At 37.2% G+C, this 27,471-nt stretch overlaps 1 protein-coding gene across 7 annotated transcripts in view; it reads right to left on the bottom strand.

Annotated features, from left to right (window-relative positions):
* Positions 1–27,471, bottom strand: part of HERC2 (HECT and RLD domain containing E3 ubiquitin protein ligase 2) — a 268,401-nt gene that overhangs the window by 65,079 nt on the left and 175,851 nt on the right. For all 7 annotated transcript variants that reach the window (XM_086711321.1, XM_086711320.1, XM_086711319.1 and 4 more), the window contains 13 exons: positions 20,101–20,291; positions 19,073–19,178; positions 18,892–18,983; positions 15,346–15,521; positions 6,929–7,040; positions 5,414–5,495; positions 5,164–5,307; positions 3,581–3,671; positions 3,105–3,282; positions 2,837–2,918; positions 2,582–2,753; positions 1,677–1,821; positions 751–976 (listed from right to left, as the gene is read on the bottom strand). In XM_086711321.1, coding sequence (XP_086567447.1) covers positions 751–976; positions 1,677–1,821; positions 2,582–2,753; positions 2,837–2,918; positions 3,105–3,282; positions 3,581–3,671; positions 5,164–5,307; positions 5,414–5,495; positions 6,929–7,040; positions 15,346–15,521; positions 18,892–18,983; positions 19,073–19,178; positions 20,101–20,291 — 1,797 coding nt within the window. The remainder of the gene's footprint in view (positions 1–750; positions 977–1,676; positions 1,822–2,581; positions 2,754–2,836; positions 2,919–3,104; positions 3,283–3,580; positions 3,672–5,163; positions 5,308–5,413; positions 5,496–6,928; positions 7,041–15,345; positions 15,522–18,891; positions 18,984–19,072; positions 19,179–20,100; positions 20,292–27,471) is intronic.

The raw sequence follows: 27,471 nt of genomic DNA, 5'->3' as shown, positions 1-27,471 counted from the left end.
CTACATATCTACACAAATCTAGGCTAAAATTATAAAGACTGACCAAACCAAGTGTAGACAAAAATATGGAGGTGGTATTATTATCACCACAGGTGATAAATAACTAATTACAGTATATCCATAAGTGAAATATTACTCAACAATAAAAAGGAAAGAATTACTGATACATGCAACATGGAAGAATCTCAAAATAATTATGCTGAGTGAAAAAAGTGAGATTTGAAAAGTATATACTGTACGATTCCATTTATATAAAACTCTAAAAAATGCAAATCTATATATAGTGTCAGAAGACAAGTCAGGAGTTGTGGGAGGAAGGGAACTTGAGAAGGGGCACAAAAGATATATCTGTGTTCACTTATCTTGACTCAGTGATGCTTTCACAGGCACAAACATGTCAAAGCTCACAGCAATTACACTTTAAATATGTACAGTTTGTTGATTATACCTGAATAGAGCTGTTGAAAATACCAAGTAGCCCAGCACAGTGCTTACATATGTCAAGCAGTTATTATACAGCACTGTCAGAGTGGACCTGATCATAATATAAGAATCAGCATCAGTACTTCCTTTTAAAATTTTCATTCCAGCATGCAAAAATCAGAGTACCATGATTATTTTGTGATCTTGGTTCAGAATGCAGTTAACACAGTGCTACAACCTCTAATCTGGTGGTCTTATTAAATATTCTATCTAGACTGTTGCTGTACCATACAGAAGGATCTCATACTAAAAACAATTCTGTGTTACCTAAATATGAAGCACCTAAAGGGTCTCTTGCAGTCTGAAAGAGAACAGGCTCGTGGACAGAGGGTGTTGCCACATCAACAGTAGTCCATGCCACACTGTGTGAAGACCCACAAGCCACTCGTGTGATCTTCTGGCCTTCTAAGCCTTGCACAAGTGTGGGCTTTCTATTAACCGTGGTCGTACCATTGCCCTGTTGGCCATGGTCATTATCCCCCCAAGCATAAACCTGTTACAGGGAACAAAAACAGAATTTTTCAACATTTCGAACATTTTCTCTAAAATTACTTCAAAATTCTTTCTAATGACTATCAATAAGTATCTACTTAATATCAATCCAATGAATTCATCTATTTGGCTTTGTTTTAGGAAGCAGGGAGATTCTCCTCTTCAATAAGGTTCAAAGTTATTTTTTTCCTTTATTTTGCAAAGAAAAGTGATCAAAAACAATATTTTCACTTTTCCAGTAATTCACTTCTTGGCTTTACAGAACTAGAAGGAATAATTAATTTTAAGTCATTTTGTTTTAAAAACAGTGTGCTAATTTGTTGTCATAAATGAATTTTTAAAATATAACATTCATGAGCCTGTCATGGAGGAGTAAGACTTGTCATGAATGACTTTATTTCTAAAATGATGTACGTATATCTCTCCATCAGCTATCAAGTTCTAAAGTGAAACACTGCTAACATCTTAGCAGTAGGAGCACCTTCCATGACAATAATCTTTTCTCATTTACAGGTGGATTTTAGAGCAGGAAAACCCACTACTTTGTAATACATGTTAGTCAATAACTCTTTACTGGGTGCCCTGCCCATGCTTACAACTGGACAGATACACACAGGAACAAAATGGGCACAGCCCATTAGTTCTTCATCATTTGATCGTAAGTTACACTTTTGATACAAGGACTTGTCACCTCAGCTTACCTGCCCTGCGTCTGTGACGGCTAGGCAGTGCAGGGCCCCGACGGCCACATGCACAATCTTCTTGCCTCTCAGCCCTTCCACCACCTGCGGCTTCCGCACATGCACATCAGAGCCATGGCCCAACCTGAAGTAATCCCCCTTCCCCCTGCAAGAAAGTCAACAGTGTGCATTTTAATATATGGTTATCATCAGGTAATGTTCCACAGGAAAACACCCATTAAAGCCAACATGTTAACATCAGACTAAGTGCCTAGGGTCTCTGAAATTATGTTATAAAATAGTATATCATTAATTCAAATTAATTCACTAATTCTATAGTAAGATCCTTAACATATATTGTACAACACTTAAGTTACTGATGTAGATTTTATATAAAGAGTTTGAACACATGACAATTTCAAATGCTTCTTAAAAGTCCTCTCAGGTCTAATTCTTCCTCAAGCTGCTGCTGAGTCATAACACTCAAGCAAAGGCCCATCACACTGTCACAAGGTCAGCTGGGTGCCCTACTCCTTTTAAATTTAATAAAATAAGCTTTCACAAGACAGACGTGAACTTTTTCAGGATCAAAGAAATAAAAAATCTGCTTTCTGTCCATTTGATCACTAGGCTTCTGGCATGGTAAGGAAGAAGAAACCCTCTATATAAACTTCATCTAAACAGAAAAGACAAGCTGGGCTAAAAATTCTCTACTGTTCTTTCCCAAATGACCGAGTTACAATGAGAAATTTATTATTATAATATTGTCACTAATCCTAAGTCAAAATAAATAAAAGAACAAAGATGCCTGGATAAGTAAGAAAATGAAGAGTTAACCATCCCTCCAGGGTAGGCATGGGGTACAGGGTCCCACCACTGTCTGCATGGACACAGACACATTGATGGGTGACAGGGAGTTTACGTACCAAGTCCATACCACTCCTGACTTGGTGAGAGCCAAGGAGAACTGAGCTCCACACTCAATCTGGCACACACCCTGTCCATTCAGTCTCTCAATGTTCTGGGGAATGTTACAGCCTTCACTTCCTCCTCGGCCCAATTTTCCAAAGTCACCATCACCCCAGGAAAATACCAAACCTAGGTTCAAAAAATATGTACTTCAGGCCAGCATTCATGATGTTCCTACCCACCCAGAAACATAGAGTCTGGCAGCAGCTCACCTTCATCAGTCAGAGCCAGGGTCTGTGCATCTCTACTTCCACATGCAACCTGGATTACTCTGTGACCAAGAAGGACTTTGACCTACTCAATTACAAATTTAAAAACAGAATCAAGCACAGGCACTGAAAAAACAAGGGAAATTTTTTCCACAGACTGAAAGCCAATAATGAACATGTCTTTATGAACTTTCCTAGACTCGAAGCTTATCTTCTCTTGAAATCAGCAGATGGTAAGTTTTCTGTAAGCAACAAAAATGTGTATAATCACCATTTTGGGCTTCAGTTGTGTTGTATTATCCCCATGTCCCAATCGGCCATACTCTCCAAGGCCCCAGGTGTACAGCTCCCCACTGGATGTGAGGGCTGCGCTGTGCGAGCTGCCACAGGCAATATCTCGGATACGCTTGGTTTTCAGGGCCTCTATAAGCCGTGGCTTGTCACAGTTCCTAAAGCAAGATAAAATAATATTCCCCATAATTGATCAAGTCTTTTTAAAGAAGAAAAAAGGACATCAACACTGATCCACATTTAGTCAAACATCTGTAGATCAACTATCAAACATTAAAACAGATCATGTGAGGCCAAATCACATGCACAGATATTTTTAACAAATAGATATTTTAAGTTCCATTTTCAAAAATGACCTATCCTATTTAATTTTCTGTAAAATAACTACCAAAAGATGTTCACTATTATTATCAGTAACAGTTTTTTACTAGCAAGTAATGAAGAAAATATTCTTACATTCTGCTGAAGTGTCCAAGTTTGCCATCGTCACCTTCACCCCAGGAAAACACCTTCCCATCAACCGTTAAAGCCGTAGCATGCCGGCCACCTGCAACATCCACACAGATATGGGCTGCCAAAGTTGCATTACAAAAAGTTCACAGTGTAATTACTTACTCTGCCTGGCATAGAGTATATGCTCAATGAATATGTGCTGAATAAATGAGTAGATAGGATCAACATTTCAGGGTGACAAATACATAAAGTAAGTGAACTTTTATTAAACTACAAAGTTGAAATCCTAGAAAGAATTTTACTTGCAATGAAGAAGAAAACAGTGCCATTTAATAATGGGGTTCCTGTTATGTTAAATATACAAAAGACCAAAATTCAGATGGAAAAAAAGTAGAAATAAGTACATTTGTGATTAGGCAAATTATCAAATGTACTGGTAATTAAGCTTTAGAAAAATGCACACCAACAGTGAAGTTATTTAAGCAAAACAGTATCATTTACAATTAAGGCACTGTATTCAATCTTCATGCTCATGCTCTTCCCCAATGTGGACCACTGTCCCAGTCCATCCACTCTGCCCCATGATTGAACAGCACTATCTTTACTGGCATTTTCTGTCACCTGTGTACCTGCCAACTCCTGAGATCCCAGTCCCCCACAACATTCATTCTGCCCTATTCTTTACCAACAGAACCCACAGCAAGGAGAGTAACAATACACTCAGCTAAAAAGTATACTTCCCAGACTCCCTTGTCCAGAGAAGATGGTGACAGAGACATGACAGAAGTGAGCAAGGCTTCCTGAAAACTGCTTTAGAGGGAATGAGTGGGCTGGAGGAAACACCTGTCTGTGCTCACCTAGGAGAGCTGCATGGCCATCTATCAAGGATGGACAGAAAGAGCGAGCCTGTGCTTATGCTCCTCGTGGGCACTCAGCTACCATAATGGCCCTGGACCCCGGCCCCAGACTTTTACAGAGGAGAAAAGTAAAATTCTATCCTGCTCATGCCACTACTGTTTGGACTTGCTTTTATATGGGGCTAAACCCAAACCTATTCAGTGCAGGCATGAACTGAGTTTTGTATCTAATTTAGTTCCATTCCTCAGAGGCCTCACACAGTGCTTTGGAATAATTCTCAGTAAAGGTTCTAAATTGAGGGAGTGGGATTTTTTCAGAGGATCTTTCTTATCACTAGGGTTCACAGACACTTTGAAAATCTGAGGAAAGTTATAGGCTCTTTCCTCACAAAGATATTCAAGCTTATATTTAAGCACAGAACATGATGATTTCAAAGATGTCATGAACCAGTGACCACTGCTTCTAGACTGAAAATGCATACCTTGGAGGGTTAGTCCCCACACGCCTGGAATGCCTACAACTACTGGTCTCTAAAAACCCTTGTGTACCAACAATAAATTCTAGACCACCTGGAAATTTATATTATCCAATTTTTATTCTTAACAATTAAGTAAAACTTGAAAAGGAATGCAAGGACGCCCTCAGGAAAAATATTTAAGGGCCATAGTTATTTACAGAGCATGAGCAAAAGGCTTATCTGCATACAAGTGCCAACTCTGGCCTGGTACCTGAATGAACGGCCACCTTCTTGACCACGTAACTGCTAAGAGCTGTAATCTGCCGAGGGATGGGCACAGTCCCACTAGAGATGCCCAGCCCCAGCCGGCCATTTGTGGCTTCTCCACAGGCATATACCTTCCCTTCCACAGTCACTGCAAAGAACAAGAAGGAAGATAGGACTCACTTTTCACAACATAACAACTATGTTTTTAGTGCTAAGCATAATTTAAAAATTTTTTAGTGTAAGAATAATCATACCTGCAAACAAACTTTTAGAACCACCAGCCACCTGTACTACATTCAAAGCAGATAGTGTCTCCGAGAACGAAGGAACTTTTATCTAGAACAGGATTTGTTGTTAAGCAAAAGAAGGAAAAAAACAATTTTATTTACACGTTTAAAATTACATGTAAACTTTGTAATTTGGATGGTTATATTAACCAAAGATGTTCTTTTCTCTAAGAGATTCAGTACAGTATTCTAAAGATGAAATGATATGCTGAGATCTACTTTAAACAGGGGTGGAGGTGTAAAATAAATAAAGACAAAAACCATGACCCTCTACTGTTAACGGTTGAAGCTGGACAGGAACATGAGGGCTCAGGTCCCTATTCTTTCTACCTGCTATGTCTGAACAGCTCCACAATAAAAGGTGAAAAATAAAATATATATAATGTAAAGATGTAACCCAGCATCTGGTAAACATTTTATTTCATGTCACTTCCTGCTCATTCTTATTGATTCTGACATCTCTCAGAAATTATGTGCTTCAATTTCCCATTGGTATGGGTATGACTTAATTTAAAATTCTTAAAGACTTTATCTTTATAATTCCCCAAAATTATCAGATAATCACTACTCCAGCACCAGAAAGAATCTTCATCATAACCATGGAATGCCAAATCTATGCTTCACGTGCAAACTCCAACAAATCCTCTATACAGCCCCACACCATTACAACTGAGACTCCCAGAGCTTACTGCCCCCTGCCCACCTCCAAATGGAGCCTTGGGGCTTTAAAACACAAACTGATTCAAGGATGTTCAAATACAGATGAAAATTTGTTGTATTTGAAAGGGGAGATTTAAAATGAGTTCTAACTTTATCAGCTTCTCAACAATGCAAGTTAATAAGGGATCTTATGCTGGGTGAAGTCTCACAGAATACTGAAAGGCAGAGACACTCATCGGAAGGGAAACTATTTCCAGGCACTAAATTTCGAGTAATTTGTTTTGTGGCTCCTTGGGTAAGAGACACTAAGTAACATAACAGATGCTGAATTCAACCCTAGTTCAAATGCATCATTTGTTGTACCTAGTCTTTAAATGACGTCTTGCTCATCTTTATGCCACTATGGCATTTTTTACACATTATTTTGTTCATGGTTAGCGAAAATGTTTATTGTACTGAAGGCAAAATATAATTACAGTCTATAATTTTCATCTGTTTGTCAAATCTTTCCAAAAGTATATTTTCTAGTTTATAAAACAGCAATAATACCACTACATCTGAAGTGCACTATTTTCTAAGGACAGAGGCTTTAATAGAAACTAAATCTGATAATGTCTGCAAGTTCATATCAAGAACTTCTTTAGAAAAGCCAATTTACACAACAACTTATAGAAGGTAAACCATCATAAAAACCTCCAAAGAGGTCTGATTATTTTTGAGCCTCTCTGGGACAAAGGCACCAGCAAAGATCCTCCTCGATCATGTAATGACAGGTGATGACAGGTGAGTGTCAGGTGAGGAACTTCAGGCAGAGAGGGATACCTTAGAGCCCTTCAGGCCGCCCAGCTGGTCCTTGTCATTCAGTCCCCACACAAACACTTTGGTTCTTATTGTAGCCGCTGATTCCAGCCCTGCAGCCTTCTTTCTAATAAGGCTAACCAAACAAAAAAGACAGAAATAGAAGTCATTTAATATAAAAAAATTTTTTAAACAAAAAGGAAAGCAACCTCAAGCAAGCAAAGTTTGCTGGTTATTATCAGAAACTCTTAAAAGTTTTGTTTTAATACAACAAAACCTCAAGTAAATACACAAGTTAGCATTCCAGAGGGTCAAAATTTCTAGATGCCATCATAATACCTTTCAATACTGTAATTTAACTCTAGCCTTGTTTTTGGCGGAGACCTTTCTATGACACACTATGAAGCTCCCTTTCTTCTTACACATCAAGTTGAACAAAACAACTGTTTTACTGTCTCACAGATATACCCGCCCAATGCCTCAATACACAACTACTACAGATGTTAAATTCAGAGAACACTTAATGATTAAATGGCCTCAGGAATCACCACTGGGCCTGGCATTGTGGCAATGTCCATAAATCTAAATAAACAACTGGTTTATTAAACAATAAACATTTTCCCCCTCAAAGAAGTAATAAAATAGATTTAGCCATATGACTTTTGAGGTACTCTAACACAGATACATGTCCCAAAGCAAAATGTAATTTTTATCCTTCACACCCTCTGCCCTCCACATAGGGCAGCTGGGCTAGAGATCCCCTACCTCCTTGCTCTCCTGAGGGGCCTGCTCTGTACCCCAAGGCTCCTGAAGCAAAGCTCTGGCTACTGGCTCCCACCACCTTGCTCATTAAATCTCCTGACCTGCCCTCAATGGGTTGGAAGTTGAATCAATAAAGTACTCCAGTTCTTGAACTCGAGACCACCAAGTAAATGGGACAGTGTTAGATTTTCTTCATTGTCAGGTAATGCCAGCTACTAAGGAACTGCTTCTTCTGTGTTTAAGGTGTTTGCCTTTTTGTTTGCTTTTGTTCTATTTTTATAAGTGAGGATGGAAAAGTGAAGGCTCGAGACTAGATTCCAGATAAGTAAGATTTTTTTAATACATTATATACTAATGAATATTTACTTTCAGGGATCAAAATATTATGGGTTAGGAATAAAAATGTAGGAAAATTCTTTCATCTGATACCAGGCAAAAGAGAACAAGTAATGTATATTGTAAGTACAGATCTTCCTCCACTTACAATGGTGTTATACCCCAATAAATTCATCATAAATAGAAAATACCATAAGTTGAAATGCATTTTAAAACTGCACCTAACCTATTCAAAAATCATAGCTTAGCCTATCCTACCTTGAACATGCAGAGAACACTTAGTCTACAGTTGGACAAAATAGACAAAGCCTATTTTATAATAAAGTGTTGAGTATCTCATGTAATTTCTTGAATACTGTACTGAAAATGAAAAACAGAATGGTACAGGAACAGAATGGCTATAATAAGTATATTGGTTATTTACCCTTGTGATCACATGGCTGGGAGCTAAGGCTTGCTGCTGCCATCCAGTATTAAAAGAGAGGATTGTACCACATATTGCTAACTTGGGAAAAGATCAAAATTCAAAATTCGAATATGGCTTCTACTGAATGTGTTATCACTTTTGCACTATCGTACAGTTGAAAACTTACAAGTCAAACTACTGTAAATCAGGGACCATGTATCTTTGACATACTTACAACACATTTTAGTCAAAAATATGTATGGGACACCAAGAGTGATATGCAAGATATGAAACAACTGGTACCATGTAATTATCAACCAGCAGGAATGGAGGTCAGTGGGTAGTTAGTGTGGGCAAGGGGAGACTGTCTGGACTACTCATTCACCCTGAAATCGTTAGCTAATTAAGATCTGACAGGAAAAAACATTACATTCAAATACCTAGAATTATTTTGTTAATGTATTCAATTATGTAAAAATTTCATCAATGAGTACAGCTCAAACATTTTTGGTTATCTCATATATATAGTACATGTATTTACATATATGCCCAATTCATTTTCATAGCTACTGAATAAGAATATGCAAATCTATAGATCTTCCTCTTAAAAATCTCAATGATTCATTCAAGGAAACTGGAATTTTCCTTCCTTAATTAACATATATAGATACCACCAATTTGAACCATAACATACAATATGATATATATTCTAGATGAGGTAGTATCATATATACTATTTTCTTTTCAGTTTCAGTGCAAAGGTCCCAATACATGACAGAATCCAAACCCAAGATCACAGAACCCCAGAATAACCTGATTTATTACCACAGTTGCCACCCATTCACAACTAAGAGAATGTGTTTTAATAACAGTGAGAGGCAGAGCTCCTCTGTTTCTAAAAGAAAGACAGCTTACATTGTCTAAAAAACTAAAAAACACTTAGTGAAAAGGGCAGTGCAGAAGAACTCAGCCAGCACTAGGGTACCTGCCTCCTTCTAGTATCCGCAAGGAACAGGTTACACTAGCAGGACAACAGTAACACGTATCAACTGACTTTGTATATCATTTGATTTAGCAATGTACTTTTAGCAATTTCTCCAGGGAAATACAACTTATCTGAGGAAAGTGATTTATCTACGTTGTTTTCTACTGGGACGTGAACAGAGCTCAAACATCTGCCTACACACTCCAGTCCTCCATAAACATCTTAGAATTAAAAAAGCGATGGGAATGCAAGCAGTTGCAGCCACTCTGGAAAACAGTATGGAGGTTCCTCAAAAAACTAAAAATAGAACTACCCTACAACCCAGCAATTGCACTACTAGGAATTTATCCATGGGATACAGGTGTGCTGTTTCAAAGGGACACATGTACCCCCATGTTTATAGCAGCACTATCAACAATAGCCAAAGTATGGAAAGAGCCCAAATGTTCATCGATGGATGAATGGATAAAGAAGATGTGGTATATATATACAATGGAGTATTACTTGGCAATCGAAAACAATGAAATCTTGCCATCTGCAACTACGTGGATGGAACTGGAGGGTATTATACTAAGTGAAATTAGTCAGTCAGAGAAAGACAAAAATCATATGACTTCACTCATATAAGGACTAAGAGACAAAACAGATGAACCTAAGGGAAGGGAAACAAAAATAATATAAAAACAGGGAGGGGGACAAAACAGAAGAGACTCATAAATATGGAGAACTGAGGTTACTAGAGGGGTTGTGGGAGGGGGGATGGGCTAAATGGGTAAGGGGCATTAAGGAATCTACTCCTGAAATCATTGTTTCACTATATGCTAATTTGGATGTAAATTTCAAAAAAAAAAAAAAATAAATAAAATAAATAAATAAACAATAAAATTAAAAAAGAAAGAAAGAAAGAAAGAACCTATAATCTAGATATATTTCAGAAGTAGTTAGATTTCAGTCTAAAAGCCATCTTGGATTTTTATATATATGTAAATTTTTTTCTGTACAAGATAGATATTGGTTTTACTATTTGTATGAATTTTTGTATTTTATGAAAATTTCTTACTTATGCCTTAAGAAACAAAGCCATTTGAATATAACCCACACACAACACTTGAAAATGCACTGTTTTCTGGGGCACCTGGGTGGCTCAGTCGGTTAAGCGTCCAAGTTCAGCTCAGGTCATGATCTCAGTTTGTGAGTTCGAGCCCCGCATTGGGCTCTGTGCTGAGAGCTAAGAGCTTGCAGCCTGCTTCAGATTCTGTGTCTCCTTCTCTCTCTGCCCCTCCTTAACTTGTGCTCTGTCTCTCTAGGTAGGTAGGTAGGTAGGTAGGTAGGTAGGTAAATAAATAAATAAATAAATAAATAAATAAATAAATAAATAAATGTAAGGGGAAAAAAAGAATTAAAAAAGTGAATAAGTGAATGTGCAGAAACCTGGCAGATGTCTTTCTTAACCCTTGGTATATGTTTATTCCCCTGCCCGAAACACCTTTTTCTGCCCACTTTGTTTTGAAAACTCTGACTTTTCCTGAAAGTATGCCTTTGGAGAGAGTATTTCTTGTTCTCCTGACAGATCAATGCTCTTTTGTAGATCAACGGTCTTTTGTTTGACTCTCAAAGCACCATGCATTTCTCCTTCATGCACTTTCCACAGCCGTAAGGCCACTCTGATGATGAATTCTAATGTGTGTGTTTGTCTTAATTTGCATATTCACCACAGCATTCACAGGACAGAAACAGGATTTAGCTAATAACAGGTATTCAATAGAGGTATGGTGAATGAGTACACTGATATTCATCACTATAATATTCATGCAAAATATCTAATTGAGTAAGCAAATGAGAACATTGTCATAAGATGAAATACTGCACTCAATAAAACTACATGACAGAAGACTATTTTTTTGTTAATTTTTTTTTGGTTTTGATTTTATTTTTGAGAGAGACAGAGTGTGAGCAGGGGAGGGGCAGAGACAGAGGGAGACACAGAATCTGAAGCCAGCTCTAGACTTCAAGTTGTCACCAAGAGCCCGATGTGGGGCTCAAACCCACAGACTTTGAGATCATGACCTGAGCTGAAGGCGGTCACTTAACCGACTGAGCCACCCAGGCGCCCTAACAAAAGGCTATTTAATGGTATGGATATTTGAGGGATAAATACTGCCCATAATTACACAATAATATGAATGTACTTAATGCCAAGGAACTACATACATTTAAAAAGGTTTTTTTTAATATGAAATCTATTGTCACACTGGTTTCCATACAACACCCTGTGCTCATCCCAACAGGTGCCCTCCTCAATACTCATCACCCACCCTCCCCTCCCTCCCACCCCCATCAACCCTCAGTTTATTCTCAGTTTTTAAGAGTCTCCTACAGTTTGGTTCCCTCCCTAACTTTTTTTTTTCCTTCCCCTCCCCCATGGTCTTCTGTTAAGTTTCTCAGGATCCACATAAGAGTGAAAACATATGGTATCTGTCTTTCTCTGTGTGACTTGTTTCACTTAGAATAACACTCTCCAGTTCCATCCACGTTGCTACAAATGGCCAGATTTCATTCTTTCTCATTGCCCAGTAGTATTCCTTGTGTATATAAACCACAATTTCTTTATCCATTCATTAGTTGATGGACATTTAGGCTCTTTCCATAATTTGGCTACTGTTGAAAGTGGTGCTATAAACATCGGGGTACAAGTGCCCCGAGGCATCAGCACTCCCGTATCCCTTGCGTAAATTCCTAGCAGTGCTATTGCTGGGTCATAGGGTAGATCTATTTTTAACTTTTTGAGGAACCTCCACACTGTTTTCCAGAGCGGCTGCACCAGTTTGCATTCCCACCAACAGTGCAAGAGGGTTCTTTTTTTTTTTTTTTTTTTTTAATTTTTTTTTTCAACGTTTATTTTTTGGACAGAGAGAGACAGAGCATGAACGGGGGAGGGGCAGAGAGAGAGGGAGACACAGAATCGGAAACAGGCTCCAGGCTCCGAGCCATCAGCCCAGAGCCCGACGCGGGGCTCGAACTCACGGACCGCGAGATCGTGACCTGGCTGAAGTCGGACGCTTAACCGACTGCGCCACCCAGGCGCCCCACAGTGCAAGAGGGCTCTTATTTCCCCACATCCTCGCCAGCATCTATAGTCTCCTGATTTGTTCCTTTTAGCCACTCTGACTGGCATGAGGCGGTATATGAGTGTGGTTTTGATTTGTATTTCCCTGATAAGGAGCGACGTTGAGCATCTTTTCATGTGCCTGTTGGCTATCCAGATGTCTTCTTTAGAGAAGCGTCTATTCATGTTTTCTGCCCATTTCTTCACAGGGTTACTTGTTTTTCGGGTGTGGAGTTTGGTGAGTTCTTTACAGATTTTGGATACTAGCCCTTTGTCTGATATGTCATTTGCAAATATCTTTTCCCATTCCGTCGGTTGCCTTTTAGTTTTGTTGATTGTTTCCTTTGCAGTGCAGAAGCTTTTTATCTACATGAGGTCCCAATAGTTCATTTTTGCTTTTAATTCCCTTGCCTTTGGAGATATGTCAAGTAAGAAATTGCTATGGCTGAGGTTGGAGTGGTTTTTTCCTGCTTTCTCCTCTAGGGTTTTGATGGTTTCCTGTCTCACATTTAGGTCCTTCATCCATTTTGAGTTTATTTTTGTGAATGGTGTAAGAAAGTGGTCTACTTTCATCCTTTGGCATGTTGCTGTCCAGTTCTCCCAGCACCATTTGTTAAAGAGACTGTCTTTTTTCCATTGGATGTTCTTTCCTGCTTTGTCAAAGATTAGTTGGCCATACTTTTGTGGGTCCAATTCTGGAGTCTCTATTCTATTCCATTGGTCTGTGTGTCTGTTTTTGTGCCAATACCATGATGTCTTGATGACTGCAGCTTTGTAGTAGAGGCTAAAGTCTGGGATTGTGATGCCTCCTGCTTTGGTCTTCTTCAAAATTACTTCGGCTATTCGGGGCCTTTTGTGGTACCATACAAATTTAGGATTGCTTGCTCCAGCTTCGAGAAGAATGCTGGTGCAATTTGGTTGGGATTGCATTGAATGTGTAGATTGCTTTGGGTAGTATTGACATTTTAGCAATATTTATTCTTCCAATCCATGAGCACGGAATGTTTTTCCATTTCTTTGTATCTTCTTCAATTTCCTTCATAAGCTTTCTATAGTTTTCAGCATACAGACCTTTTCCATCTTTGGTTAGGTTTATTTCTAGGTATTTTATGATTCTTGGTGCAATTGTGAATGGGATCAGTTTCTTTATTTGTCTTTCTGTTGCTTTGTTATTAGTGTGTAAGAATGCAACTGATTTCTGTACATTGATTTTGTATCCTAAGACTGCTAAATTGATATATCAGTTCTAGTAGACTTTTGGTGGAGTCTATCGGGTTTTCCATGTATAACGTCATGTCATCTGCAAAAAGTGAAAGCTTGACTTCATCTTTGCCAATTTTAATGCCTTTGATTTCCTTTTGTTGTCTGATTGCTGATGCTAGGACTTCCAACACTATGTGAAACGGCAGTGGTGAGAGTGGACATCCCTGTCATGTTCCTGATCTCAGGGAGAAAGCGCTCAGTTTTCCCCATTGAGGATGATATTAGCTGTGGGGTTTTCATAAATGGCTTTTATGATGTTTAAGTATGTTCCTTCTATCCTGACTTTCTCGAGGGTTTTTTTTTTTTTTTAATGTTTATTTATTTTTGAGACAGAGAGAGACAGAGCATGAGTGGGGGAGGGTCAGGGAGAGAGGGAGACACAGAATCTGAAACAAGCTCCAGGCTCTGAGCTGTCAGCACAGAGCCTGAACGGGGCTTGAACCCACGAACCGTGAGATTATGACCTGAGCGAAGTCAGAAGCTCAACCGACTGAGCCACCCAGGCGCCCCTCGAGGGTTTTTATTAAGAAAGGATGCTGAATTTTGTCAAATGCTTTTTCTGCATCGATTGACAGGATCATATGGTTCTTATCTTTTCTTTTATTAACGTGATGTATCACGTTGATTGATTTGCGAGTGTTGAACCAGCCGTGAAGCCCAGGAATGAATCCCACTTGATCAAAAAATAAAAACAGTTAAGAGGCTGGGGCGCCTGGGTGGCTCAGTCAGTTAAGCCTCTGACTTCAGCTCAGGTCATGATCTTGCACTCTGTGAGTTCGAGCCCCACATCAGGCTCTGTGGTGACAGCTCAGAGCCTGGAGCCTGCTTCAGATTCTGTGTCTCCCTCTCTCTCTGCCCCTCTGCCTCTCGTGCTCTGTCTCTCTGTCTGTCTGTCTGTCTTCCTCTCTCTCTCTCTCTCAAAAATAAATAAACATTAAAAATTTTTTTTACTAAAACAATAAAAATAGTTGAGGATAAATTTTATTATATATATTTTACACAATATTTTAATTTAAAAGTTAACAAAATATTTAGCAAAAAGTTTATAAAATGTATATCATATCACACCATCTCTTGGAAAAACACAATTAGGGACAGATAAAAAAGAAAACTAAAAGGATATATATCAAAATATTAACTGTGATATTTCAGGTAGAAGAATTAAACATTTTTATTTCTTCTTTTTAATGATATTTTTAATATTTATTTTTGAGAGACAGAGAGTACACACATGTGTGTGCATGGGGGAGGGGCAGAAAGAGGGAGACACAGAATCTGAAGCAGGCTCCAGGCTCTGAGCTGTCAGCACAGAGCCCAACGCAGGGCTCGAACTCTCGAACCATGAGATCATGACCTGAGCTGAAGTCAGACGCTCAACCAACTGAGCCACCCAGGCACCCCAATGTGTTTCTACATTAAACATTTTTCAAAAATTAAGTTAAAATTTTTTAAAACAACTAAAATTTTCCAAACATTCCTGAGTGCATAAAATTACTCTCATTATTAAATACACTCCAATTAAATATTTGCTTTTAAGGGTGAGAATTTTGGAATAAGCACCACCAGTAACAAATGGCTCTCACCTCCCACTGTTTCCTTTTTCATCTTCTTCCTCTTCATTATCAGAGGCTAAGAAAGGAACTGCAGCTAAATCTTCCTCCTCTGCACGGATCCGCCCCAGCAGGATGAGACCATGAATTTTACAATCAATTCCTGAGCTCCTGCACTGCTTTATTGCAATTTCAATATACCTGTGATACTAGACACAAAAACGGTAAGCTACAGACTTTTTAAACTCAAATACATGAGATACTTAAACTGGACAGCAACACATTTGAGACATGGAATGTGTGGAAAGTTACAGCTCTTTCACTTTAGTTCTGGAAATTTCAAGCAAGTTAGGCAATATTAATACAGCTACATTTGAGTACAGTTTTAAAAAGTCATTAATCACCATGTATGTATATCCAAGGCATGGGACTCATACTCATTTTCTTACTAAAATGAAGCAGTATAATAGCCTTACTGAATGACTACAAGCTTTTCTGTCTTAAAGCATTATAGAACCAAGAATTATTTGGAAAGAGATTAAACATCAGGTAGTTCAGAGCATTCTTAATTTTTAGAATAAAGAATACTTGAATATATATAAATTAGAGAAAATCACACAAAAAGCCCCACAACCCTATCACCTAGTTCCAAGTTATCAACATTATGAGCAATTTTGTTCATATATGGATTATCATAAGAAAATTCCAGGGACCATGTTGTTTCAAACTTCAGTGTGTCACTGAAGTACAGGCATTTAAAAAATGCATCCACATTACTATGGTCATACCTAAAACAATAATTCTTTCTATCATCTAATACGCTACCAGTAATCAACATTTCTGATCATCTCATAAACATTTTTCTATTCTTGGCTTGTTCAAATCAGGATCCAAACAGGATGCAACCTCTCTCTGTTATGCCTTTGACATCCATTTGTTAAAGTTGGTTCTTTGTCGTGCAGAGTGCCCCACATCCTGTATCTGGCATCTATAGTATTCCTCTATGCCTATATTTCCTGTGAACAAAGAGTGATGAGGCAGCATGAAGCACACACACTTCCACTGACTTCTTATTGCCCCAAATGGACCTGATCAAACCACAAGATCTACTACCTAAGATGTCTCAGGAAACACAGATGGAACAAAACCACTGGAATGCAAAAAAACAAATGAAAAAATGAAAAATTCTACAGGAAATGAAAACCAATTTCTTTCTTTGGCAAAACAAAACCAAGAGAATCAAGACTTAAATGAAGTGCAAAGTAAAGGCACACAAACCAACTGCAAAAAGATATTTATGGGATAACTCCAAAAAATGTAAACACTGAGTGGATATTGTATGATATTAAAGAATAACTATTAGGTGTGATCATGGCATTGTGATTACGTTTTTAAAGTCCTTGTTGGAGGTTTGTTTATTTATTTACAGAGAGAGAGAAAGAGAGCAAGCGAGCAGAGAGAGGGCAGAGTGAGAAAGGGAGAGAGAGAATCCTAAGCAGGCTCCACGCTGGGCGTAGATCTTGGGGCTCGATCTCACAACCATGAGATCATCACCGGAGCCAAAATCAAAAGTTAGACGTATAACTGACTGAGCTACCCAGGCATCCCTTTTATATTTCTTATTTATTCGTTTTTTTAATTTAATTTTTTATGTTTATTTTTTAGAGGTTAATATTGAAATACATAATATGGAATAAGGTCATATCTAGGACTTGCTTTTAAACACTCTAGGAATTTAAAAAAAGGGGGAAGATATAGGAGACAGTGAAACATGAATGGCAAAAATGTTGATAATTGTTGAAGACGTGTCAAAGGTTTGTGAGGGAATCAGTATACTTTTTATTTTTGGTTATGTTAGAAAATTACCACAACAAGCCATTTTTATAGGAAAGGCAATGCTAGAATGTCCAATGGCTTCCCAGGAATGATAATATTCTCGTTCTTAAGCTGGTTGGAGGAATAGAGAGTGGGTCATGAGTTTTCCAACTACTCACAATGCTTCATATTTCTCACATGTCATGTACACTACTCTATACTTACCAAATATTATGTAATAAATTGTTCTAAGTTGAAAATTTATTGTAATACAATTAATACACCTTTTATGAATCATCTGTTAGTTACTGATTTAATTAACTCTACTTGATTTAAAGTACAACAATATTGAGAAGTATAATTAAGACATTAGACAAGCTGCTTTCAGTTATCTAGCAATGAGTTAACAGTAAAATGTACTAAAACTCGGTACTACCTTTTTTCAGAAAAATTCAGTATTATCTTTCCTTTCAATAATTTATGACTTTATTCATTTATTACCACCACTGGTACTAATTATCAATTAATTAATTGGTATATCCCAAAATAATGACATTCAGGAATGAATGGTTTCCCATAATTCTATTTATTGAAGTTTGAAAATTAAGGCCGGATCATCACCTCTTAGACCTGGGAAAAGAAGCTGGTACATTCCCATAGACTAGATACAAGTTACCAACTTTTCACCCATGAACAAATTAACTTGATGGCTATGTATCAGCTTCTTTTAAATAACACACTAGGACCACCTTGAACTTGTCTGCTCTTATGTGGGTAGACCAATGACAATAATAGTAATAATAAATGCTGAACTGAATTTAATAATTTAAAAATAAACTCACTTATGGGGCACCTGGATGGCTCAGTGGATTAAGTATCCAACTTCAGTTCAGGTCAGGATCTCATGGTTTGTGAGTTCAAAAATTCTGTGCTGCAGATCAGAGCCTTGAGTCTGCTTCAGATTCTGTGCCTCCCTCTATGCCCCTCCCCTGTTCACTTTGTCTCTTTCTCGCTCTCAAAAATAAATAAACATTAAAAAAACTTTTTTTTAATTTTTTTAAACTCACTTATAAATTTTAGATGAATAAATGTCAATTATTTGATATCTTTACCTACTATCATTGTACCAATTAAATAAGTCCTCATGAAACAATAATATATAGGTGGTATTAAAAACTATCTTATTTTGTATTATTTTTAATATATTTAATTTATTAAAATTGTATTGACACCTGTGTGAAAAGATTTACTGAAAGATATGAGACAGTCTCACTGCTCTGTAATAGAGGGACTATGTAAAAGAAACTTGACAGCATTTTCAATATTTATAATAAACTTGTATTCATTTTAAAAATTACTTTATAACCAATCAAATCAATAGCTCAGTATTTCAGGACATGTTCCACACTTGATGCCACAGGAATGAAAACAAAAAAGCAATTTAGGTGTCACATGTGCAGGTAGAAAAAAAACCATCACATCTTAATAGATACTTAATAAAAACAATCCTGTGCTGGATACAAAAACCAGTATGATGTGCCCGGTAACAACTTTTGCTAGGAGCTTTACCCTCACTTCTTACTTAAGATAGTGAGAATGAAATTTATTTTGTTTCCTTTTCAAGCTGATCTGATAAGCAGCAAATTCAAATTATATACCTGTTTAATCTAATTCAGGGGGGAAAGCAGGCTCAATGTTAGTTTAGAGACAATCAAAAAAGTCACCTCCACTGTCCTTTGCAAACCATCAAAAACGATATCATACCTCTGTGCAGTCATTCAGAAGGGACACTGTGGTGTCAGTGGGATTAATGTTGATTGTCTTTAGTTCAATTAGGTTATTTAGGGAATTTCCACCTAGTGGGGAAAAAGAGAGTAAAGGAATCAGACAAAGGAGTTTTTATCATATGAGAGAAGATATTCTTTGAGTAAACTAATTCAATTACCTGACACCACAACCAGGGAAGGCATGTAGCTACTGTCAGCAGGATCAACTATCATTTTTAATCTATGAACAAGAACATCTGGGAAAATCTCCAAACGAATCCAATGCTTTAAAAAAAATGTACTCTCAATTAGTAAAACTCAGCCATATTTTAGCTATTAAAATAGTATCACTGAAGACTGAATCTACATGAGATTTTCTAAATATATGATATGACCTGAGAGAGAGGACTATTCTACTCTACTACTTAATTGTTCATTACAAGAAAGTCTCACTCTGAACCCCAGAAACTATGTGTTTAGAGACTCCTGATCTTCAGTGGCCTCTTTATACCCATCAAGGAGTGGACTATAAAAAATACTAGAATCAAGATAGGAAAAAAAAAAACCCTTTTCTCCAAGACTGACCATGAGTTCAAAAGATGTATACCCACACGTGAGCGCAATCATGATAACATTCCAAAGAGCAACACATATTTGTTCAGATATATTAGAAAAAGTGCTCACCAGAAGCAGAATCTGAACTCATACATTTTATGTGGGAGAGTTAACAAAAACAACAGCAATTACCCCCTTCTATCAATTGGTCAGTTAGATAATATGGTACATATGCTGCTTAAAATCTCTGACAATAGGGGCACCTGAGTGGCTCGGTCGGTTAAGCATCTCACTTTGACTCAGGTCATGATCTCATAGTTCATGTATTTCGGCCCTACATCGGGCTCTGTGCTGACAGCCTGGAGCCTGTTTCAGATTCTGTGTCTCCCTCTTTCTGCCCCTCCCTGCTCATGCTTAGTCTCTGTCTCTCAAAAACAAATAAAAAATGGTAAAAGAAAAAAAATCTGATAATACATATTGGATGGTGTATTACTCATAGCTTTAAAAATAATTTTGAACTAAAATATAAAATCAGTACTGGCAGGTATCAACACAGTGTAACTTAGCAGGTTTTTCAAAGTTCATTTTGAAGTTTAAAATGGTAAAGCCATCTAAATAAAAGCATTTCTAGAAGTGCCACATGGCACACTACCTTTCCTTGTGAGCCAGATGACTGCCAGCAGGGCTCACTGCCATCAATAAGACGAGAAGCCTGGTTCACAGAGGATGACACATTTAGGCTCTTTACCATCCGGGACCAGCTGTCCAGCAGCATTCCTGGCTGACTGCTGTGACAACGCTTCAGCTGTTTTCCAGAACGGCCACAAAATATTGCAGACTGTCCTATTTAATGGTGGTCAAACAGTGTTAAGATGTGTATGGAAGAACCTTCACAACCAAGAAATAAAGAATACTACACAGTGAGAAGTTCTTACTTCAACAAAATAGTAAGTTTTCAACTTAAAAGGACGGAATACCTAAAATAGCTTCAAAAGCTTAGTCAGTGTATTTTATACCAATTTATGAAATGAAGTTTATATAATGCTATGGCTTATTCTACTTGACTGTCAAGTAACAACAGAGTGACATATTTCCAGATGAAAGAATACATAGAAGCTGGGGGAGGGAGGGAGTTCAGCAACAGTTCTAACAAAAGCCATTCTGATTAAAAATGCTGTTACAAATGCAAAGCAAAACCAAACCTGTAAAGAGTCTCTACATCCATGAATGGCACATCTGGAAATTCATCTAGGCCCCCCACCCCCATTGAGGACAACTAGAAAAGGCAGATAAAACATTTAAAGATGAAAAAATCTTAAAAGTATCAGAAATAACAAGATGGTAAAGAATTATGGGACCAGAATCTAAGAAAAGCTGAGATGAAAAGAGATGTCCAGATGAGCAACACCATGGATCAGAAGCTACTTGTCCCTGATCATAATTGTCAGTAAGGAGAGCCTCCAAAAAAACCACACTACTTTGGACAGCCTTGGGCAGGGGAGAGGTGGGGACCAAGAACTGGAGTCCAGAGCCCACCAGGAGAGAAGAAGATAGCCACAGAAAAACCCACACTTTGGGTTGGGATCTCAACAGGAAAAATCCCAAGAGGAAGAGTGAACTGTGCAGTGCTGTTTATTTTATTAAAGCTCAGCATGAAATCATCTCAGTTGCTGAAACTGGACTGAGGTGAACTCAGATAGTTACTTACCCCAATTACCTGGAAGACCAACCCTCTTTCCCCTCAGTCTCTGAAGAATGATAATATCTTGGGCCTCAAACTGATTCAAGAAACATTTTTTTTTTAATATAATGTCCAGTACATAATGGCATATGAGGAGACTAGACTAAGACATGACTAAAAAAACTATCAGAAATAACAGACAATAAAAACAGACCCACAGAGTCCCTAGATATTGGAGTTATAAGACAGTTTTTAAAATAACCATACTTACTTATGTCTGAAAAGATAAGAACATTGAATATTTCAGCAGAGAATTGAAAACTATATTAAAAAACAGAAAAATTAAAGTTGTTAGGGGCACCTGGGTGGCTCAGTCCTAGTTGAGTGGCCAACTCTTGATTTTGGCTCAGGTCATGATCTCATGAGTTTGTGAGTTCAGGCCCCACATTGGGTTCTGCACTGACAGCAAGAAGCCTGCTTGGGATCCTCTGTCTCCCTCTTTCTGCCCCTCCCCCACTAGTACACATGCTCTCACTCTCAAAAATAAACGTTAAAAAAAATTATTAAATGTAGTAATTGAAATTAAGAACTCAATGAATAGGTTTACTAGCACACGAGACTCAGGTGAAAAGAGAATTACTAAACAATATCTAGAAAGAAGTCCTGAGGAGCAAAAGCTTAGAAAACATAAAAGAGCAGGTGAAAGAGAATAGAAAGAAGCTCTGACACTGATGAAATAGGAATCCCAAAAACAGAAGAGACAATAGGACACAGACAATATTTGAAGATATTACTGACTGAAAAATCTCTAGAACTGGCAAAAGATATCAAGCTAGAGATTTAAAAAGCCCTGCTTTGAAAGTTGCTGAGGAAGATCTTAAGTGTTCTTACCCTCACCACACAAACACAAAGGTAATTATGTGAAGTGATGGATTTGTCAACTAACCAACTAACCCCACTGTGGTAATCATTTTGCAATATATACATGTACCAAATCGTCACACTGTACATCTTAAACTTACACAATGTTATATGTCAATTTATTTCCTAAATACAGCTAAGGGGAAAAAAAGAAAATAAAAATAAAGAATCCTGCTAACCCCAAAGAATATAAATAAAAAGAAATACATTTCTATGGGCATATAAAATATGTGCAATGGCACAAAAACAGACACTCAGATCAGTGGAACAGAATAGAGAACCCAGAAATGGACCCACAAACGTATGGCCAACTAATCTTTCACAAAGCAGGAAAAAAGACAGTCTCTTCAGCAACTGGTGCTGGGAAAACTGGACAGCAACATGCAGAAGAATGAACCTGGACCACTTTCCTACACCATACACAAAAATAAACTCAAAATGGATGAAAGACCTAAACGTAAGACAGAAAGCCATCAAAATCCTCGAGGAGAAAGCACGCAAAAAACTCTCTAACCTTGGCCGCAACAACTTCTTACTCAACAAGTCTCCGGAGACAAGGGAAACAAAAGCAAAAATGAACTATTGGAAGTCTATTGGGAACTATTGGGAACTATTCTGATGAGTCAAAATAAAAAGCTTCTGCACAGCAAAGGAAACAATCAGCAAAACTAAAAGCAACTGACAATGGGAGAAGATATTTGCAAACAACGTATCAGATAAAGGGTTAGTATCCAAAATCTATAAAAGAACTTACCAAACTCAACACCCAGAAAACAATCCAGTGAAGAAATGGGCAAAAGGCATGAATAGACACTTCTCCAAAGAAGACATCCAGATGCCCAAATGACACATGAAAAAATGCTCAACATCACTCATCATCAGGGAAATACAAATCAAAACCACAATGAGATACCACCTCACACCTGTCAGAATGGCTAACATTAACAACTCAGGCAACAACAGATGTTGGCAAGGATGCGGAGAAGGAGGATCTCTTTTGCACTGCTGGTGGGAATGCAAACTGGTGCAGCCACTCTGGGAAACAGTACGGAGGTTCCTCAAAAAATTAAAAATAGAACCACCTTACAACCCAGCAATTGCACTACTAGGTATTTATCCAAGGGATAGAGGTATGCTGTTTCAAAGGGGTGCATGCACCCCAAGATTTATAGCAGCACTATCAACAACAGCCAAAGTATGGAAAGAGCCCAAATGACCAACGATGGATAAGATGTGGTATATATATACAATGGAGCATTACTTGACAATCAAAAAGAATGAAATCTTGCCATCTGCAACTATGTGGATGGAACTAGAGGGTATTATGCTAAGCAAAATTAGTCAGAGAAAGACAAATATCATATGACTTCACTCATATGAGGACTTTAAGACACAGAACAGATGAACACAAGGGAAGGGAAGCAAAAATAATATAAAAACAGGGAGGGGAACAAAACATAAGAAACTCTTAAATATGGAGAACAGAGGGTTGCTGGAGAGGCTGTGGGAGGGGTGATGGGCTAAATGGGTAAGGGGCATTAAAGAATCTACTCCTGAAATCACTGCTGCACTACATGCTAACTAACTTGGATGTAAATTCAAAAAATTAAAATAATTAAAAAAATTTTAAAAATTTGTGCAAGATAAAAACAAAAAAGTAACTCAAAAACAGACTAAGAGGAAATACAAAGATGATCAGCTTTAATAGAAGTGACTTCAAGAAATAATATAAACCAAATTACAAAGGAAAAGCATTTTTTAATTTTTTTTTTTTGATATTTATTTATTTTGAGAAAGAGAGAAAGAGAGAGACAGAGAATGAGCATGGGAGGGGCAGAGAGAGAGAGGGAGACACAGAATATGAAGCAGGCTCCAGGCTCTGAGCTGTCAGCACAGAGCCTGAGGCAGGACTCGAACTCACAAACCATGAGATCATGACCTGAGCCAAAGTCAGAGGCTTAACCGACTGAGCCACCCAGGCGCCCCAAAGGAATAGTATTTTTTTTTTTTTAGGAATAGTATTTTAAAGGAAATTCTTTAAAAAATATGTTTCTAAAATGAAGGAGAAATAAGGTATTTTCAGAAACACAAAAAAGTAATTCATTAGCATTACAGAAGGAGACCCATTAAGGAAAATTAAGGGCTATTCCTCAGGGGGAAGAATAATGACAGATAAAAAGGCAAGATATAGAGAAGAACAGAGGGGGTCCTAGGTAGCTCAGTTAGTTGGGTGTCTGGCTGTTCATCTCTGCTCAGGTCATGATCTTACAGTTCATGGGATCCAGCTCCATGTTGTGCTCTGTGCTGGCAGTGCGGAGACTGCTTGGGATTCTCTCTCTCCCTTTGCCTCTCTCCTACTCACGCACACATGCGTGCTCTTTCTCAAAATAAATACTTTAAAAAAATTTTTTAATGTTAAGTATGTGAAAAAATCTAAATAAATAATGGCTATATACAATACCAATAATATGTCTTATATGGTTAAAAATGTGTGTAAAATTGTAAAACACAATAAAAACATGATAATTTAAATCAAAATAAGAGTAAATAAAGTTAAAGGGACCTAAGATCTTTGCATTGCTTAGAAGAGAGTAAAAATACTAAATAATAATTAGATTTTGATAAGTCAAAGATGAATGTTTTACTATCTTAATGACTTATACTAAAAATGTGTATAACATACACACTACCCATATAATATATAAATATACACTAAAATGTATGTAACTTCTTAGCCACTAAGGGGGGGGGGGGCAAGGTGTGGGGGCTTCGGTGTTAAATAATAAAAAACATTATCAGACCAAACACAGATGCAATGCAGAAAGGGGAACAGAGAACAGGAGGGACAAATAAAAACCACGAGAATTTGATCACTTTAAATAAAAATACATCATAAACTGCCTTGTAAATACCTAAAGGATCCAAATAATCATATTGGAATTTTAAAAAACTACTTACAACTTATAAGAAATATATTGAAAATATAAGAATACAGAAAGACTGAGGGTAAAAGGCTAAAAAAGATACACTAAGCAAACACTAACTTTACCGCAGAACTGCAGGAGACATTCTTTTAGTCATACATTAAACATTTATAAAATCCAATCATATACTAAGTCATATGATCACATGCAAGTTTCAGAAAATGTCAAAGATCAATCAGAATACACACTCTGAATGCAATACAGAAACAAGTAAAAATGTTGATGTGTTTGAAAATTTAAAAACCAATGAATACAAAAAAATAATCCTAAATGGAATTTTAAAAATACTACTACTACACAGCAGTATTGCAGAAAACAGCTTAAGCCTTGCTTAAAGATAAATTTAAATTTTTAAGTTCATATATTAAAAAAGACAGAGCAAGAAAATGAGATAAACATTAACCTCAAGATGGGGGGGGGTGGGGGGGAATCAACCTAAATCCAAATTCCATAGGAAAAAGAAAGAAAAAGATATGAAAAACAACAAACCAAGCCAAAATTTGTCTCTCTGAAAAAACTTTAAAAAAAGAAGCGAGACAGAGAGAGAGAGAATAATTAAATTGACAAACCTATGGCAGGCTGAATAAGAAAAAAAGGAAAGTATTCTAAATTAGCCTTGAAAAGGAGATAACTCTACATTTTACAAATCTACATAAAGATAAGAAAATAATAAAAGTTAGAATTAGGGGCGCCTGGGTGGCGCAGTCGGTTAAGCATCCGACTTCAGTCAGGTCACGATCTCGCGGTCCGGGAATTCGAGCCCCGCGTCAGGCTCTGGGCTGATGGCTCAGAGCCTGGAGCCTGTTTCCGATTCTGTGTCTCCCTCTCTATCTGCCCCTTCCCCCGTTCATGCTCTGTCTCTCTCTGTCCCAAAAATAAATAAACCTTGAAAAAAAAAAAATTAAAAAAAAAAAGTTAGAATTAGACAACAATTTCCTCAACATGATAAAGGCTATTTATGAAAAACCCACAGCTAACATGCTCAATGTTAACACACTGAAAGCTTTCCCCCTAAGATCAGGAGTAGGAAAAGGATGCCCAACTTTGCCACTTCCATTCAACTTCGTACTGGAAGAACTAGCTAAAGCAGGAAAAAGAAATATAAGGCATTCAAATCAGAAAGGAAGAAGTGAAATGATCTTGGTGCATAGATACTATGCTTACATGTAGAAAAAAATTTTTAAAAAACACCAAAAAAAAAAACTGTAGGAGACAATAAATAAATTCAGCAAAGATGCTGGATACTAACTCAACACACAAAATGTGTTGAAAGTGTAGTGTATATTTCTATATACTAACAAAAAATATTCCAAAAAGGAAACTAAGAATTCCATTTAATATGGCATAAAAATACTTAGGAATAAATTTAATCAAGAAGGCACAGACTTATAAGCTGAAATATCACAAAATATTGCTGAAAGAAAAACTGCTGAAAGAAGGTCTAGTAAATAAATGGAAAAGATATCCCTCATTCATAGATTGGAAGACTTAATATGATTAAAATGACAATTCTGCCCAAAGCAATAAGGAAATTCAATGCAATTCCTATACAAATAATGCTTATAAAAACAGAAATATTCATCCCCAAATTCATATTGAATTTTAAGGGATACCAAATATTCAAAACAATCTTGAAAAAGAACAACTTTGGAGGATTCACACTTCCCAATTTCAAAAACTTACTACAAAGTTACCATCATCACAATGTATGGTTTGCTACTGGCATAAGGATAAGCAAATAAACAATAAAACAGAACTGGGAGCCCAAAAATAAACTCTCACATCTATGTTCAATTGATTTTCAAAAAGGGTACCAAGACCATTCAATGGTGAAAAGATAGTCTTTTCAACAGTTTCGGGAAACTAGACTGCACACATGTGCAGTAAATGAAACTGAACTCTTACACTATACCATGTACAAAAATTAACTCAAAATGGATCAAAACCTAAGTTTAAGAGCTAAAACTATATAACCTATTAGAAAGAAAAATAGGTATTAATCTTCATTCATGACTTTGGATTTATTGACGCCGAAAGCAAATATGACACCAAATACACAGACAACTAAAGAAATAATAGATAAAATGGATTTCATTAACATTAAAAACTTATGTATCATAGAAGCCTATCAAGAAAGTGAAAAGACAACCCAAAGAAGGAGATGAAATATTTGCAAATCACCTATCTCCTAGGGTTTGATGTGCAGAATATTTTAAGAATTTCTATAACTCAACATCAAAAGTTTAAAAAGGGGTAAAACACAAAAAATAAATAAACATTAAAAAAATTAAAAAGGGGCGTCTGGTGGCTCAGTCAGTTAAGCATCCGACTTCGGCTCAGGTCATGATCTCGCAGTTCATGAGTTTGAGTCCCGCCTCAGGCTCTGTGCTGACAACTCAGAGCCTGCTTTGGAATCTGTCTCCCTCTCTGTTCATCT

The sequence above is a fragment of the Puma concolor genome, chromosome B3 (genome assembly GCF_028749965.1).
Source record: "Puma concolor isolate L17-30 chromosome B3, mPumCon1.1.hap2, whole genome shotgun sequence".
Lineage (NCBI taxonomy): Eukaryota > Metazoa > Chordata > Mammalia > Carnivora > Felidae > Puma > Puma concolor.
The sequence above is the reverse complement of the archived record's forward strand: the minus strand, read 5'-3'. Positions and strand labels throughout refer to the sequence as shown.